Here is a 19,058-nt window from a genome sequence, read left to right as displayed (position 1 = left end):
TGTGTGTGTGTTTTTTTTTTTTAATGGGCTAAAATGGAGCAGCCAAATGGACCTTTTGAAGTGAAGTGTGCATTTGTTTTGTTTAGGACTGCCAATGGGGGGGTTACAGTAAACAAGACGAGACCAAAGCTTCCATAAAGTTTACTCCTCATTCTCAGAAAATTAGGAGCATGAGGTTCAAAAGTTTAATTTGTGGACTCCAGATAAAGTTTAGCTGTCGGTTTGGAATGTGATCTGGCCATTTAAAAAAAAGAAAGAAAACAAAATCATATCGTGATGCGATACTCGTATTAGATACGCATCATTACGTATCTAATTTTGTGGAGGTTTTGCTTACAAAGCGCCAACAAGGTGTCCTTTTAGCTTCAGATTAGATTTTTTTTTTTTTTGGTCCAGAATTTCTGTCACAAAGAAAAGGAATGATAATTGGTACAAAAGTATTTTTTAGTGTCCAGTCAGTTCTTGACAATTTGCATTATTTTCTTTGCTTCCTGGTGTGAACAAGATGAAACACCAGCTCACAGGAGTGAACTGTGGTATCCTTGACCAGTCCAGGCTTTGAAATAAATAATGTTCCGCATCGATATCCAACTAATCCAGCTTCCTGTCTTGCATTAGCGTGTGATTTCAGCGTGCTTCTTAAAACATTTATTACTTGCGATGCTGTACGAGATCTGAAACGAACATTCAGCCAAACTGTATAACAGACGGCGCGATAACGTGTTCTTCCTGTCAGATTACACGTAAACACAAACCTGAAGAAGAAAAAAAGCAAGCTTATAGGAAATTCTAAGGATATTTTTTTCTGTTTATCTCGTGTTGTAGCTTTGCGACGTCTAGCCTGGTAACGTTATAGTTCCAGTATGATTTTAAATGACGACTTGCTCAAACGTTCACGTTTCGAGTTCGGCGTCATCCTACGCCATCCTTCTAATCAGCCCTTCCTGCGTTTAATCCAGAAATAAACGTAAAATCAAGCAATGTTCGGAGGAGCTCGTAATTTTTCTAAATAACCTCAGGTTTTACGCAGACCTGGGCCGAGAGACGAGAAGCCCTCTTCGATTCACGTGCGTCGAACATGAGTACAGCTAAAAGGTCTCATTTACCAAGAAACCTCACACGAAGAGCGTGCAGAACAAATCCGTGGCGATTCGAGTAGTTTTCCGCAAAAAAGAACCAAAAAAAAAAAACCCTCATTTTTTGCTGCAATGATCAGAAAGATTCCACGAAATCCTGTACAGACTGCCGATTGGTGGATTTTAGAACGGCGCCGTAGCAACGCTCACGCACAGGTTTTTTTACTCCAAAATTTCTGGCCTAACTTTATCGATCGCTTTTGGTTGTCGTGAAGCCAACCCAGCCGCTGATAATGTCAGCATGTCAAGACCACCAATCGTGACCTCAGAATTCTTTGCCGATGCTATTTTTATTTTTTTGTCTGGAAATCGTCCTGTGTGAATCCAGGAGAATATTTGAGGACGTGTAAGAAAGGTTAAAAGGTCCATTGCAGCGCAGTTCTGTGTACGAAAACCAGATTGAAATGGCTGTGTGTTGTGCAGAAGCCAGATTGAAACAATTGTTATTGAGATACGACAACGTTTTTGTTTTTGTTTTTTTCTCCCCCCCTAATGGAAGGTTTAGGTCGCTCATGGATCCAGAATGGTTGGATGGAGATCAGGGTTTTTAAAAATAGACAAAGGATAAAACCAGAAACAAATGGCGAAATAATGAGGTGACAGGAACAGAATGGATGGAAAGATGCTTCCTCTGGGGTAAGAGCAGCTCCACTGGAGAACATGATCTATGGTTGGAGATTAAGGAAGTTTAAGGAAGATATCAGTTTGATAACGGCGATTAGAAGGATACCGTTATAATCTAGGGTCTTGGCCACTCAGGGAAATGCTGATATGTATTTATATGACGTTGCTAAGCAGAGCTGGGAGGCTCAGCAGAAGTTTGTTGATGGTAGAGGGAGATCCTGTTTTCCGGCTTACGTGCAGTGTAGTTAATTAAAAAAAATGCTGTAAAAGGACCGTGTATTTGTGCGCAGAAACATAGCTCGGTGAGGAACAGTCTAATCTTTAACGTCGGACGTCATGCCGTTATGAGATACAGAATATTGTCAGGAGAAGAATGCTGAAAGATAGATGAGTGGAAAGAAGAACATAACAGAAAAGAAAAGAGAGTTACCGTAACATTATTTGGAGTGGATCAGGAATGTTCTACTGCATTCGACTTGATTCGGAAGTCTGAACTCTGCCGTCTTTACTTCTGAGACACACCGCCGCTCTAAGATACTCTTTTTGTACCCAATCATCTTACTGACCTGTTCCCAATTAACCTAATAAGTTCTGAAACGTTCCTCCAGCCGTTTCTTTTCAGTAACACGTACTTTTCCAGCTTTTCTTGACGCCATCAAATTCAAAATCACCTTTCCCCCCCCCCCCCCTCTCCTTCAAACGGTACATTTCCTCAGTTTAAACATTTGATACGTTCTGTTGCGAATAAAATACGAGTTTGAGATTTGCAAATCATCGCATTCTGTTTTTATTTACATTTTACGCAGCATCCCAACTTTTTTTTTTTTTGGAATCGGGGTTGTCGATACAATATAATAAATGTATACAAGCACTTATTGTTTATTTGTGTTCCTGTATTTTTCATTAAGGGCGCCAAAACATCCGGAGGACGCTATGTGTAGCAAATTATAGAATTATTACAGTAGGCTATAGTTGAGCATAGGGCTGGGTGATGTGGTGATATCGTATCAATATCATGATACGATATCATGTCACAGTCTGTAGAATTGTAAAATTGTCTTCTTTTCTAGGTATTAAATAAAAGTATCATCAAACTACAATTTTCATGTTGTTTGTTTATTTATTTATTTTTATACAACATGACTGTTTTGCTGGAAGTTCATCAAAGCTAAATATTGTGTATCGTAGTAAAGTTTTTGAGAATCGTAATGTGATGTTTTTGTCATATCGCCCGAACCTAGTAGTGCGTTTGATTCTCTGGTTTGTGTGCTAGATTTGAGCAAGACGCCGTTCGAGTGGGAATGTGTAGTTTTGATAAAAGCGCCGTGGGAGGAATACGCACCATCAGCTGTGTGGTTGGTTGAGAGCTTATGCAAGCTTTACCCAAGATTATGATCTCTGGGATGTAGACGTCATAAAGTCAACAGTTATTTTTAGATTTCCGGGGGCTTTAGACAGAAAGTCTTAATTAGTAACAGAGCAATAAGAGAGTTGGGTAAAATCTGAGGTTAGAAGTGGTGAGGATTTTCACCGCAGTGAGTCAGAGGGTGAAGGATGTCAGAAGGAATTCCCTGGTTGCTGGTGAAAGCGATGACTCGCCGATGCCGTCGGCACAGATGAACGGGATAGCGCAACCCGACAAGCGCCGAATGCTAAGATGAGAGCGGCCTCGGGGTAGTGACTGCAAAACCATGGTGACCTTTTGAGTTTTAGCTGAAATCTGCAGACCTGAAGATCTCGGAGATCCGCTGTCTGAGGATATCGGTGATGTAGACGTAGGGAGGCGCAAATCCGTTTTGGAAAAAAGAAACATATAAAAGAATCATCTGACGGAAACGTTAGCAAAAGAGTCGTTCTTGCATGTACGGAAACATCACAGTCCGGCAGTCTGGAGCAAATCTGGCAAAAAGCAAACAAACAAACAGTGGGGATCGTGGAGAACCTTTTGTTTTTTGTTTTTTTGGTAACAAGCAGGTCTAGTCAATGGAGCATCATTAAAGTGCACCTGTTATGGTTTTTCAGATATTACCTTTCATGTAGTGTGTTAGAGCTGTTTGAGAATGTAAAAAGTCTGCAAAGTTTCACAAATCATCGAGTACGACAAACTCTCCTTTGGGAGTTATCGACTCGCAAAAGAAGGAATCGATTCTGAACAGCTGAAACGAGTCGTTAGTGATTCCACACTTTACTTCCTGTACTAACCTACGTAGGTTTGTAATAAAAAGCCTCTGGTCTTCATTGGCCGCTCGCTGACAGGCGGAGCCGAAACTCATTATGGTAGTGGGCATTTACTTTTCGAAGCACACGGTAGACCAATCACAACAGAGTGGGACATCTGACCAATCAGAGCAGAGCATGCTCTCTGAAAGGAGGAGTTTAGAACGAATCCTTTAGAACGGATCATTTAACGAGTCGTTTGTGTCACTTGGGGGAAAGGTAATGCTGCAATTTAAATGATGAGCACGTTAAAGTGTTGTTTATTTGTTTGTTTGTTTTTTTACCTTTTTGCACATAAATTTTTTGTATGAGAGCTTTAAAAAAAAATTAGGCACGTTTCAAATCCGTAATAGGTGCGCTTTAAAGACGGACAAAAATATGAGTGCTCAAGTACTCGTCATGCCATGTTAGGCAACCCATTCGTCCAATCACCAACCAGTCGACAAACAAGAAATAAATAAAAAATAATAAAACCCAACAACAAAGAGACGTGTTAAATCGGAGGTTCTTAACCTGGAACCTGGAGAACCCTCTACATTTACTAAACACTAAAATGGGCAGAGCATTGATTTCTCTATTAAAGTCCAAACAAAAATTAAGACCAAAAAACCCCGGAAAGGTAGGAGTTTAGGAATAGGAAAAAAAAACTGCCCATAGTTCAGCAATGTAAATTTTTTTTATGTTATCCATCGCAGATTCTGTAACATTCTGTATTCTGGCCAATTACATACTTTTATGTAAATTATTAAGCTCAAGGCAGTTATTTTTTTTTAATTTATTATTTTTTTTTCATAGACTCGTAGATTTAGAAAACCTCATTTGATCTCTCTGGTCTGATTAATGAAGTGAAGACTTGGTAAAAAAACCTTCAGTGACATTTAAAACAGAAATGTTGAAAGATGAATGGACAGTGAAGTATGCGTTTATTCTCCGCTTCAAATTCAAAACCAATGTCTCATCTGTTCCGAGTCAGAAGTGGTAACATGAAGCGGCAGCGAGAAGCAAAACCACTTCATATCGTCTTATAAATAAACCATAAACACCATCATTAACGGTTAAGCGTTCAGTCAGAATTGTCGCTGTTCAGCCGTGTTCATTGTTTATTCAGATTTCTTTTCCGTAGCCGAACCTTAATGGAATTTATTGACATTAAAAGTCTTTAAAGGAAACCCAGGATTCTTTGCATGGTAAATTCTCTAAACATTTCTGTTTGGTCTCATGGAAAGTTGGTGTTATTGGTTTCTGGAAAATGAGTGTTTATGGAACAATGGGAATATGTGGAAGGTTCCTAATCCTTCTTTAGGCTGGTTTATACTTGACAAGTGACTTTACATGCATGGGGCAGAAACAGCAGTGACATTGGTTCACACGTTCGCTTGTGTATGTTATGTATGTCTGGGGGGTTAAAAGTGACCCCCATAAGAGGGCTCATCAGCGCCAAAACGTCCCTGTTCATCCAGTGGAACTTTTAAAACGTTTAGTGATTTCACGCATGTCGAATGTTAAACAAGCTCAAAACTTTCCGCCGTCGTCGTGATTGTTGTCATGATCTGCATCTCAAATCGAAAGCTCAGACATTCCTTCCATTTAAAAGTATTTACTGAGCTAGAAAATCCAGAAGACTGGTACGCATAACGGCTTTTTGTAGGTTTGAAGGTGACATGAGAGGCTTTTAATATTCACCCACTAACTGTAATTGGAAAACTGGCTAGTGATAGTGCTCGGTAATTGAGGTCAAGATTAGTACATAACGTGATACTGTGATTTGAGACACAGTGGCACACGGTGGTATACGTCGGTATTGCACCATGTGGATGCGTCGTGGTAATTTCTGAGGATGTGCAGACAAGCGAGACTCCAAACGACCAAAGGATACACGTGGCAGCCATTTTGCATAAGGGTACACGTAATTATAATATTGAAGTATAATTCTGCCTGTAGTGTTGAACAAATCGGTAACCTGGGATAAGCTTTTCGCTTTTTATACGTAGGTTCGGCAACCAGAGAAAGAAAATAGTCACTAATTCTAATTATTGACTTTTTAGCAAAACAAGTTTTCATTGGCCTAAAGGTGCCTAATGGTGGTCTGATGAAACGGGCCAAAGTACAATCTAGAACGATTTAAATTAGCGTGCACGGATGACTGACGGTCTTCCCAGAAATAGGAATACGCAAAGAATTTCACAAAAATTCCAGCTGTCTTTCAGCTTTCCTGCTATTAGTAATGGTGACCTCATGGTCAAAGGTTAAACATGTTGTGAGAGAATGAAGATTCTTGTCAGGCGTTGATGTATTTCGTCTTTGAGGACGAAACAGCTTAGCTCATAGCTGAAATGTTGGGCAGCGACTTGCTGACTCTTTGCCAAGAACACAGATACGGTGGTGCGTTTGAAAACTTCGTTAGAAGAACGATTTGAGTTTCCTGGACCGGGCAGCACTCTGGAGCTTGTACTTGCCCGGTGGCCTCGCTAATAAATTTATATTTTGCCCGCCCAATTTTGCTCACTGTAGTACTTCAGTGCTCTAACACACCTGAGTCGAGTTCATCATCCTGTTACGAGCTTTTCGGTGAGGTCTCGGGTTCAGGGATCAGGGAAAAGACCGACAGAATGCGTCGTATATCAACACGGCTTTACAAATTCCTGCAGCTTTCCTTCACCAGGAGCCTGTAGGAGCTGGTTTAAATCACGTCGGTGAGATCACGCCAAGCCGATCCCAGCTAGCGTTCCTTCACTGCTCGCCACACTAAGAAGTCTGAAAAAGAATATATAAATATAAATTAAGTAAAATCAGAGATAAATCTGTGGAGCATGAGGATGACGAGCGCTGGTCTGGAGATGTTTTATGGAGCCGTCACTCCACGTAAACGGAAAGAGCTGTAGCGAGCTTGTGATTAATACAGTTCATTATGTTCTGAAGGACGGGAGAGGTCTGAGGCGCTTCGGGCTTCGTTTCTTCACAGTTTCGGGTCCAAAGCGCCCCACTCAACCCCCCCACCACCCTCCAACCCCCACCCCCCCCTTTTAGCGATTCCCTCTAACCAAAGCCATGCTGCGTCTGTGCGTCTTGGTGGCCGCATTTTTGTACCCCTCCGAAATTGCTCGGCGCAAGAGAAACCATATGTGCACTGTAAAAAAGAGTGCATTTGAACTGTGCTGTAGACTGGCCATCAGAAGAAATCGTTTTAATACTCTCTCAGGGTCGGCTTTAAAGAAAACATGCTGCAGCGGCGAGAGCCTCTTCCTCTGGACCCAGCTCCCCCCCGCACGCAGGCCCCCCGAGCCGAGCCGGAGCTGGCACGCCGGCTTGGAGTCATAAAAATACATAACGCAAGAGCCGGAGTGGATATTGGGAAAGAGAAATGCGGTCCTCTTTTTTTTTTTTTTTTTTTTTTTTTTTTTTACTTTCCCTTTTTTTTACTTCCCCCCCCCCCCCCCCTTCTCAATATGTTCCAGCCACGCTAATGCCGGAGTTATGTCGAAATTCTCTCTGCACTTTCCACCGTCATTCAGCTGCCAAGATGTTTTGTGTAACTTGTTAGCGTTACACATGTTTTCAGGCTTGATTTTTAAATAAATAGGGATCAGATACAATTAAATATTGTGTTTAATATAAGGCAAAAGTGCAGTTTAAGTTCTCTGTGCGAAGGATTAACCCTCGCTACTGAATGTTGTCTTCCTCGCTCAGACTGTCAGTAAGAAGAAGGAGGAGAAGAACAACACGTAGAAGAAAAAACTTTATGTATATGGCACATTTCACACACGGTGGGGGAGAAGTGAGAAGCAGAGAACAAAAGCTAGACATAAACGAAGTAGTAAAATAGGCAAATAATAAAAACGCAATAAATGACAGCAGTGACGGAAAGAAGAAAATAGTCAAAAATATATAAATAAATAAATAAACCACGTTATAAAATCTACCTTAATGCTGAAGTGAAAAAACTTCCAAAGCTTTATTTTTCTTCGTAACGTCTCTATACACAATGAATGAGAGGTCGTTTATGGCGGAATAAGATGAAACCGCGACTTCCATGTTTGCGTCAAACAGTAGACGGGAACTACTCGCATGTAGGAAGTAAACAGGGATGCGAATGGATAACTGAAGAAACGTCAGACCACACACTCTATTGGACTGGTCCAAGGAATCTTTCGAGATAATCATTTGAGTATGTCGCTTTACTGCGTTGTGTCTAATTAGCATAGAAGTGAGAAATCTTGATTCTGATGTCACTGTCGCTAGACTAGAGGTCGACTGGTCGATCGGTTTTGCGAATTCATTGGCAAAAATTCACACCGATACTGTAGTGCTTCCCGGGTGCGTCCGTTGCGGGAGCGGCCTTGAAGAGTACTGGGTTTATACAGAACGAGAGCGGCCTCTAGAGGCGAAATAAAAACTATCACTGACGCATTTTGTTGTGTTATTTGAAGTGTTTTTTGATTCATTTTGGACGTCAACTTTTTATTTGTTATTTGGAGTGTTACTATTTGGTTCAGTTTGGGTGTACGTCTTTTATTTGCTTAAATGTTTTAGTAGATTTTTCATATATATATATGTATATGCATGTGTGTGTGTGGTGTGTGTGTGTATATATATATATATATATATATATATATATATATATATATATATATATATATATATATATAGTATAGATTGTGTGTGTGTGTGTGCAACTAGGATTTCATGTATAGGTGCATCTCTGTTAAGTGTGTGTGTGTGTGTGTGCGTGCATTGTGTGTGTTTTTCAGGAGCTGACTCCATTAAGAAGTACTGGAGCCGTTACTATCAGGGCTCTCAGGGCGTGGTGTTTGTGTTAGACAGCGCCTCATCTGATGAAGATCTGGAGGCGGCGCGCACGGAGCTGCACTCGGCCCTGCAGCACCCACAGCTCTGCACCCTGCCCTTCCTCATCCTCGCCAACCAGCAGGACAAACCGGCAGCACGCACCATTCACGAGGTACACACACACACACACACACACACACACACACAGCAACGTTATATATGTGATAAACAGGAAATGATGGACACCGTGCGGGCGTGACATCTCACATACAAAAGGTAGACGATGTGAATGTATCAACACACGCAGCTTTCATATGGGCAGGGTGTATGTACTGTATGATACTGTACAGGAAGAGATGGACACGGGCTGTGACATCATTAACACACACAAACACGCACGCACAGCTTATACATACACGAAAGCTAGACACTGTGAATGTGACATCACACCCACTGCTTATACACAAACAAGGGCTGCTCAATGAGTGAGACATCACACACACACACACGCAGGTTTCCGGGTGTATATATTATAAACAGGAAGTGATGGACACTATGGGGGTGTAACATCACACACTGCTGATACATAGACAAAAGCTAGACAGTGAATGTGAAATCTCTCTCTCTCTCTCTCTCACTCACACACACACGCGCGCACACACACACCGCTTTCATATGAGCAGGGTGTTTATGATATACAGGAAGTGATGGACACTGTGGGGGTGTCGCACGCTTGTGCATGCGCACGCACACACACACACACACACACACACACATTCTGCTTATACATACACAAGAGCTAGATAGTGTGAATGACATGTCACACACGGGTACATGGACAGAGACACAAACACAGATGCACAAAACATCGTGAGTTCAAATCCCAGCTCTTAAACACGGCCCTTGACAAGCCGACCATGAGCTGCGATCCTTTCCTTTCAAGCCAGGACTGAGCATGACTGTGTTCTGACTCTTCTAAAAGACTCTAAACTGTTATTAGCATCAGCCAGCACTCTGGATACCAGGCCTGTGCCTCCGTCTTTAAGGAATTAACTTATTTACAAACACTAACAGATCTCGCATCACCAGGGGATTCCCCACCATCCCTCCATTCATCTACAAGTCTCTCTGCATTTTTAATTGTTTCACATCATGATTTAAAAAAAACAACAACAACAACAACGTGGCATTGTCTTGGAGAAATTACAGTTTGATTATCACGTTTTCTCATTCCATGCGGGAAGAGTCAGGTTCGAGCGCGGATCCGAAACACACGCGATGACACTCGAAACTAATTATAAAGTTGTGTCTTAGTACGGATGAACAGTTGGAATGTGCGCGATTTTTCTCCTGTTGCAGATTTTAATATAACAGCCTCCTTTTTGGGATTTCTCAGACCCCATGTGTTTATTTCTGCGTGTGTGTGTAGTTTGAATCATAGCTGAGTTGAGCTGCAGAAAGTTGGACTGTTGAAGTGTAAGTATGTACACATGCTAGCTTTCTCTCTCTTTCACACACACACACACACACTTACACACACTAGCACATCTGTTTTCTGTGGTGGTGGTGAAATTGGCCTGCGGGCTGCAGGATGCAAGCCAATACACCAAGCGCTAATTAACTAGCCATGAAGTGATCCTGAGTGAGCAGTAAATATCAGGCTTTGGAGAATAACACATCCCAGTTCACTCGTGGATGTCAAAGTGAGGCTCTCACAGTTGGCTGCCCCTTTTCTCGCTCCCTACTGTAGATACGGATGCCCATTTTTCTGTTTAAACCTAAGCGAAGGCTTGAACTGAACGGCATCATTTTAATTTACAACAGGCCAGGATGCAGCATTGTTTAGTATTGCGCAATGTTTAAGTTCAATAAACAAAACGAAAAAAGTCACTGGGACTGAAGGCCACAGAGGACATGCCTCAGTCACTGGGAATGACAAGCACACGGGCTATGCCTCCTTCACTGTGACTGATGGACGCAGAGGCCACACCTGCTTTAATTAGACTGACAGGTGCAGAGGCCACACTTTCTTCACTGGGAATGACCGGCACTGAAGCCATGCCTCCTTTACATGGACTGTCTCTCACAGACGCCGCTCCTCTTTACTTTGCACACTTTACTTTTACATCTCCTTCACTGGAACTAATGAACATTGAGACCACACCTCTTTTACTTGATTGATGGGCACAGATGCCACACCTCCTTCACATCAACTGACCTGCACAGAGGCCGCATGCCCTTCACTGAGAATGACGGGCAACGAAACCATGCTTTCTTAATTTGGAGTGACTTTTACAGAGGCCACACCTTTTTTCTGTGGACTGAAGAGCAGAGAGGCCACACCTCCTTCACTGAACCAATATGCAGAGACCACACCTCCTTTACTCAAACCGATGGGCACAGAGGCCATGCCTCCTTTATTTGGAATCATGGGTAATGAGGAAACGTCTCTGCTTCTGGAATTTTTGTCACAAAGGCCATGCCTTTTTCCCTCAGACTGACTGGCACACAGGCTACACCACCTGTACTGGGATTGACTGGCACTCAGACCATGACTACATCACTGGGACACGTGGGCAGAGAGGCATTCACAGCGGCAGCACTGCCTTCTCAGCGGCAACACTGCCTTAACTTGGATTGATTATCAAATAGGCCACGCTACAGATGGGCATAGAGGTCACACCTTCTATACTTTGACTGACCTCAGAAAGGCCACTCCTCTTTCCCTTGCACTGATGAGCACAAAGGCCACACCTCCTTCACTGGGGCTGACAGGCACAGAAGCTACACCTCCTTTTCTGGGACTGGTGGCTGCTAAGGTCACACGACCTTCACTGTGATAAATAAGCTCGGACTGATGGACACCGAGGCCATGCCTCATTTGCTGGGATTGACCACACCTCATTCATCGTAAAGGGAACAAAGTTGCAATCGAGTTTCATTTGAGACTGATTCAAATTGGTTTATTCTGAATATTGAGATCCATCAACTGGTTTTAAACTTCCCTAGCAGTCACAGTTTGATTGACATTCTCTGTGCCATTGGTTTGAATTTACTATGGCTGGGTGTTGCCTACTTGAAACAGACATCAGGAAAAAAAATGCTTGCTGTTTTAGCAGATTTGTGGAACATATTCCTGAAACACAATCCTCCCTCAGTTTTTTTTTTTTTTTTTCTCACCGGAGACCCCTCCAACCCCAACTCGCTCAAATATTTCATGTTTGCCATTCTCTCTCAGCAGGGAGTAGTGCGGTATCAGATGGAGAGATCTCACACATTGCATGGCCACATCAGAAATGGCTCGGGGTTGTGGTCAGCAAGCCAGCACTACTCGATACTTAGAGATGGTAGATAGCGATGGATCGCATGTCTGGCCCTGGGGACCATCTGATACTGGTTTGATTCCGGCGTGCGATTTTAGCGTGCGTTTGGCCTGGGACGGACCTGCAGGACCACATTTTCTGGACTGGATGTCTTTTTTGTTTGCCTTTATTTTGAAGAATTAACCTAAAGTTAGGACGTGCAAGTCACGTAAGGACAGAAAAGGGAGAGCTGTCAGTAGATCTCCTCCACTTTGCATAATCTCTTGCATAAGTCCATGTGGAAATGGAATCACATTATTTTCATTTTTTATTCAGTCATGATTACATTAGTTTCAGTTGGAGTACAAGATACAGTATATTTGTTGGAATCACATAGATATGAGTTCTTTACACATATCTTTGTGTATTGCTAATTTATATAGACATGGGCCAGTTCTTTCCCAGGTGTTTTGAAGGTTTTTCTTTTTCTGGACCAACTTGAACCAACTTGCTTTGGTCCAGAATTGATTGGACCACCTCTAAGGACCACTTACTAGCACAGGTCTATGTATAATATTTCTTTGCTAAAGGTCACTAAAGTAATTTTCTGACCAAAGGTCATGTCCATATAGTCCTGCCTTCCCACCATCCAATATAATAGGCTAACATATTCATGTGAAATAGATCTGAATGGCATTATGGAAATATCTCTACTGAACCACACAGATTTTATTTTTAATGGAAATGGGTGTAGCTGATTCATGTGAGGGGAGAGACTTTTCCCCTGATGGGAGCGTTTAAGTATCTTAAAAATGGAAATGGAAAAGGTGAACTTGAAATTAACAAACGGATCGGGTCAGCGACAACGGTGTTACAGTCTCTGTACTAGTCTGTAGTGGTGAAACAGCAGCTCATTTTGTGGACCAAGCTCTGTTTACTGGTCAAGCTTCATCCCTATCCTCAGATATGGTCACAATCTGTTGGTGGTTACTGGTGGAATAAGGCAAGTACAGCCAACGGAAATAAGATTCTGCCGCAAGGTTACTCGACAATCTGGGAGAACCTCAGAGTAACGCCTCGGAGTAAAGGTCCTTCGTATTGAGAGAATCTGGCTGAGGTTGGTTGGGCGCCTTACAAGGATGTCCTCTGTTCATCTCCTGGTAAAGATTTATCAGGGAAATCCTACTGGATGGAAATATCCTATCTCACGGTCGGCTTGGAAACGTCTGGGGATCCCCTAAAAGTGCTGGAATCTGTTGTCGGGGATGGAGAAGTCTGGACAGAAAGTCCGGAAGTGGAAGGAAAATGAATGGAAAACAAGCAGAGCTCAATACCAACGGCATCGACAGGGATGCCTCTTCCGACAAGTCTAGTCCTTCTTAAAATATACCTGGAACCTAGAGGAAGCTGTTGATCGTAAACTGTTTCAGACGTTTAACCTTGTTTGGATCAATTCCAAAATCTAATCAGTTCATCTACTAGTTACAAAGACGATTCCATATAAATCCAACAAACGTTCGAGCACTCGTACTTGAGATATCTCTCCAGCGAGAATCTCGGACGGACGCACAGACAACACGAAAACACAGTGGCATAACAATTGACTGAGGCGGCAATAATAACGAAGCAAAACGTATAAGGATTACTCTGGTAATCTTTGTGAGACAAAATGTTCGCCAAACCGTTTCGGCTATCAGGAAGCTTCATTGGGTGTTATCTTTTTTGTGTAGCAGTCTTGAGATTGAGTTGCTCGAAAGGAAATGACCGTTTAGGAAACGCTACTAGGAAATGAGCCGGCTCCTTTGTGCTGAAACTTTGTCCTGGCCTACTATTTGTCGCTGCACTAAGTTGCCAGCCGGCACGTTCAGTCTGGATGCTCTACATGTAATACGGCAGTGTGTGTGTTTGTGTGTGTGCGTGTGTGTGTGTGTGTCTCTGCGGTCATTTGACTGCGAGTCTGGCTGGCTGCTGAAGCTCACTATGGACAGGCTGAATTTACATGATCATCTTTTATTGCCGTCTGGAGGTCAGGAGAGGACAAGAGAATAGAAAAAGACCAGAGACAGCAAATCTTTTATTCAGAGAGGTCCTGGCCTTGGACCAAGCTTTATATCCCGTACAACAAAGACAGGAATGGGATATGTTAAGTTTATTCATAGCGTAATAATGTTGAATTCTCGAATCTGATTGTTCAGAAGGTGCTTGATTAACGCACTCGTTCTGATACGTTATTGTTTGTATAGTAACAGTTCGTTCACAGGGACTCGTACGGCTCCGTGTAAAGGGATTAAAAAAAAAACATGCGATAGTTCGTAAGGTTGAACTTTTGTAGAAGGAGTCTCCAGTGTCAGTGCCTTGTAACAGTCAGGAAGTCTTCAGAAAAGAGAGACTGAGGAGCTGGCAGTGGAGTAGGTCGGGTTTAGTTTGAGCTCCCGTCGAACTTCTGTTTTTTTAAGTTAATAAGTGTTTTTCATAGTTAAATGCTAGCAAACGCTGTTTCGAACATATTTTCTTAAGTTAAATGTACATGTATTTCGTGAAGATGACGGCAAATTTGCAGAAATATAAATTCACCGAGTCAACCAAATCTAGACCCAGCACTGCCTCGTCCACTAGTTCTGCTGCCTCTTCGGGCTCGGAGCCCCCGCCCCGGCCGAACAGCCAAGAGATGGATGCTGAAACCTTGAAGACGGATATCCTGCTTTCACTAAGGGCCGACATTGCTCCGGTGATCAAAACTGAGCTGAAAAGTGCACTTGCTGAAGGTTTCAACTTTCTCAAGGATGAGTTGCAAGCGGTGAAAGCGGAAATAAAGAACAATACGGCCGCAATTCATTCCGAAATCAACCAGATGAAAGCTACAATTAAAGAGGTGGAAGATGGGCTAACGACCTGGTTTTACGACGTGGCAGTCTTACAGACTACGGTGAATGACCTGGCAGTAAAGGTGACTGGACTCAGAAATAAGTGCAAGGACATGGAGGGAAGACTGAGGAGATGTAACATCAGAATTCTGGGGGTGGCGGAAGCAAATGGATCCAGCTCTACAACATCGTCTCGGAACTACTGAGAGAAATACTACAGCTGGATAGAGATGTGCTTGTGGACCGCTCTCATAGAAGCCTGGGTCCTGTGAGGAAGAAGGGGAAACCATGCGCCATCATAGCCAAACTCCACTACTACCGGGACTGCGTTGAGATACTGAGCCGAGCGTGCTCTTGAGCCCCGCTCCGGCGTAACGGTGAGACGAGGCTAAGGCCAGGGCGGCCTTCGGTGAGGTCAGGAAGTTGCTCCGTAACCGGCAGGCAGTACGGTATGGCATCCTGTTTCCAGCCCGTCTCTGCATCACGTTCAACGGAGAGGAAAAGGAGTTCATAGATGCAAGCAAAGCGATGAGCTACGTCAAGAAGAATATCGTTACTACTGTAGAGGGCTGAGCAAGTAACATTGCCCCGGCTAATTCATCATCTCTGATCTTTTACTGGATGATAACTGTTTGATCAGACTTTTACTGTAATAAGGAGGATGATCAACACTGCTGTCTTATTTTCTGTTATATACGCTATGATAGGGTGTGTGCTTCTACACTGTGATAGGATGCTTTTTTTTTTTTTTTTGGGGTTTTCTTTTCATACCAGGGGTTCGGTGGGAGCTTGAGCAGTAGGCTGTATAGAGTTCCTCCACACAAGCACTGAATGTGCGGATTTGTTTTGGGAGGGTATGGTGAGCACCCTGTTCCTGTAGGTGCTGTCGGGAGTGGGGTTACGGGGAGGGTGTGCCAGACTTTGTCGTTTATTGTGTTTAATTTGCCAGACATCTGTGTTGTGGCCCATCTGCGGTTATTCTAGGTTCCCTGTAGGGCTCTGATATCTAACCTTTTTTTTCCCCTCTCATTATGAGTTGCTTCAGTATTCCCAGAGGGTCGGATGGTAGTATGATTAATTTCGTGAGCTGGAATGTTAAGGCACTTAATCATCCTTTGAAGCTAAGGAAGGTACACATCTGAAAGAGCTTAATATAAATATTGCATTTCTTCAGGAGACGCATCTACGGTCATCAGACCATTCTAGACTGGGAGGGGAGTGGTCAGGATAGATATTTCATTCAAATTTCCATTCAAAGGCTAGGGGTGCAGCTATATTAATTGATAGAAATACACCATTTACGATGACAAGTGTAGAAGCTGACCCCGCTGGGCGCTATGTTATTGTCGTAGGGCAAATTTATACTTTTCCGGTCATTTTGGCCAATGTTTATGCACCAAACTGGGATGATTCAATGTTCTTCACAATTTTTTTTCCCACCTACCGAATATGGCATCGCATTACCTTATCTTTGGCGATGACATGAACTGCCGGTGACATGCCGCTTTCCCTTGTGTTGGATCGTAGCTCACCCAGATTCTTGTCCCTGTCTGGGGCGGCTCGTTCTATCCAGCTCTTCCTCGAGTCGTACGGATTGGTGGACGTGTGGCGTTTTCGCATCCCTGCTTCCAGGAGTTACTCCTTTTTCTCCTCAGTTCATAATACACACTCCCGTATAGACTGCTTCTTTTTGGACTAAAGAATGCTTCCCCTCATAACCAGATGTGATTATGGACCCATTGTTATTTCAGTTCACTGCCCCTTAACTATGAGAACGCGCATCCCGGATACACAATCCAATTACCGCCCTTGGAGACTCAATCCTCTGCTTTTGTCGGATGATGTTTTTACTAGTTTTATTGCATCTGAGATTTTGTTTTTTTTGGATATTAATCAAACACCTGGAATGTCCTCCTTGACGATTTGGGAGTCGCTGAAGGCGTATTTACGAGGTCAGGTCATCTCATACTGTGCTAACCAGAGGAGAGTGAGCACTGCTCGACTTAAAGAACTGGCGGAAGAGATTCTTGAGCTGGATAGGGCACATAGCCAACTACCGTCTGCAGATTCTAGGAAGAGGCGTTTGTCACTGCAGACAGGGTTTGACCTTTTATTGACGAAACAGGCTGAGTATGTTCTCTCCAAATCACGATACGGGTTTTATGAGCACGGGGAAAAGGCTGGACGGATTCTCACTCACCAGCTAAGACGGAAAACAGCTAATCTGACATAATCTCTGAAATATATGACGAGCAGGGCTCAAAATGTACAGATAGTCATAAAATTAACTCCAGTTTTCAAGCTTTTTATATGACACTGTATAGCTCCGGCCCATCTGTAGACCCTTCTGTATTGGAAGACTTTTTTAAGACCCTGCACGTTCCGTCCTTAGATCCAGGGGAGGCCGCAGGGTTGGAGGAGGAACTTTCGGTCGGGGAGATAGCATCAGCGATTGGCTCTATGCAAAGCGGCAAGTCCCCAGGACCAGATGGTTATCCAACCGATTTCTATAAAAAGTTTTCAAGGCAACTCTCCCCTTTGTTATTGTCGGTTTTCAAGGAGTCATTCTCCTTGAGAGCCCTGCAATCTACTATGCATGAAGCAGTTATCTCCTTACTCCTTAAGAAAGACAAGAGCCCTCTCGAGCGCAGCTCTTACCATCCGATTTCTTCACTAAATACCGATGTTAAAATCCTTGCTAAAACTTTGGCACGTCGCTTGGAGGGGGTTCTTCCATCCATTATATCGCCGGACAAAACAGGTTTTATTAGGAATCGTTACTCTTTTTTCAACATCAGACGCCTTTTCAATATCCTCTATAGCCCCTCTCCACCTGGTACCCCAGAAGTAGTGCTTTCACTTGACGCTGAAAAGGCGTTTGACCGGGTGGAGCGGGGCTATCTTTTCAGCGCGCTGGAGAGGTTTGGATTTGGTCCCAGAATCATATCATGGGTCAAACTTCTATATACGTCTCCGAGGATTGCTGTTCGTACTAATAATAATTTGTCCACCTACTTCGAGCTCCAGCGGGGTACAACACCGGGATGTCCTCTGTCGCCACTGCTATTTGCCATTGTAATGGAGTCACTTGCTGTGGCGCTAAGACAGAATACTGACATTAGGGGGATCTGGCGTGCGGGATAGAGCATAAAGTTTCTTTGTACGCGGACGACATGCTATTGTTCATTTCACAGCCCCTTGAGAGTCTCCCTGAACTAATGGTCCTGCTCGAGGCTTTTGGTAGAATATCAGGCTATGAGGTCAATATTCAAAAAAGTGAACTGATACTTGTTGGTGAGGGGGCAGAACCGGTACCCCTAGACTCATTCCCTTTCAAAATTAGTCTAAAGAAATTCAAGTATCTCAGGGTGTGGGTTACACATAGTTATAAAGATCTATACCTAGCTAATTATCAGCCCCTGTTATCTAATCTGAAGCAAGATATTGAGCGGTGGGATCCCCTGCCTCTCTCCCTGGGGGCCAGAGTCAATACTATAAAGATGAATGTGCTGCCTAAATTTTTATGTTTTCCAGTGTTTCCCAGTGTTTCTTACAAAATCCTTCTTTTCAAAACTGAACAATCAGATATCAGCCTTTATCTGGAAAAAAAGCCACCACGGATCAAAAGGCATATATTGCAGAGACTTCGAGCGAAGGGAGGGATGGCACTCCCAAACTTCATGTACTACTACAAGGCAGCTCATATAAGATCGCTGTTGTACTGGATGAGGGAGAGTGCGGCAGCCCCTGGGTGGACAATTATGGAAGGGGCGTCCATTGCGTCCACTTCCCTGGTGGCCCTACTGTGTGTTAAATTACCATTCGCACAACCTCTGTCTAGCTTTACCTCTAATCCAGTTGTTGTATACTCAATCAAAATTTGGAATCAGTTTAGAAGATCTTTCTCTCTTGGGGACTTGTCACTCACAGGGCCAATTGCAAATAATCATCTGTTTATCCCATCTTTGTTGGATAAGACTTTCGTTACTTGGTCTAGAAAGGGGGCTGTCTTACTGTCTGATCTCTATGTTGATGGTGTTTTTGTCTCATTCGAGCAGCTAATGCAAAAATCTGACATTCCCAGATTGCATGTTTATAAATATTTGCAGCTTAGAAGCTTTGTGGCCTTA

The 19,058-nt window shown here is 43.2% G+C and overlaps 1 protein-coding gene across 2 annotated transcripts in view; it reads left to right on the top strand.

Annotated features, from left to right (window-relative positions):
• LOC128620620 (ADP-ribosylation factor-like protein 15) overlaps positions 1-19,058 on the top strand; it is a 73,574-nt gene that overhangs the window by 26,967 nt on the left and 27,549 nt on the right. For both annotated transcript variants that reach the window (XM_053645828.1, XM_053645827.1), the window contains one exon: positions 8,726-8,934. In XM_053645828.1, coding sequence (XP_053501803.1) covers positions 8,726-8,934 — 209 coding nt within the window. The remainder of the gene's footprint in view (positions 1-8,725; positions 8,935-19,058) is intronic.

Source organism: Ictalurus furcatus, chromosome 16 (assembly GCF_023375685.1).
Source record: "Ictalurus furcatus strain D&B chromosome 16, Billie_1.0, whole genome shotgun sequence".
Lineage (NCBI taxonomy): Eukaryota > Metazoa > Chordata > Actinopteri > Siluriformes > Ictaluridae > Ictalurus > Ictalurus furcatus.
This window is presented reverse-complemented; position numbering and strand designations above follow the sequence as displayed.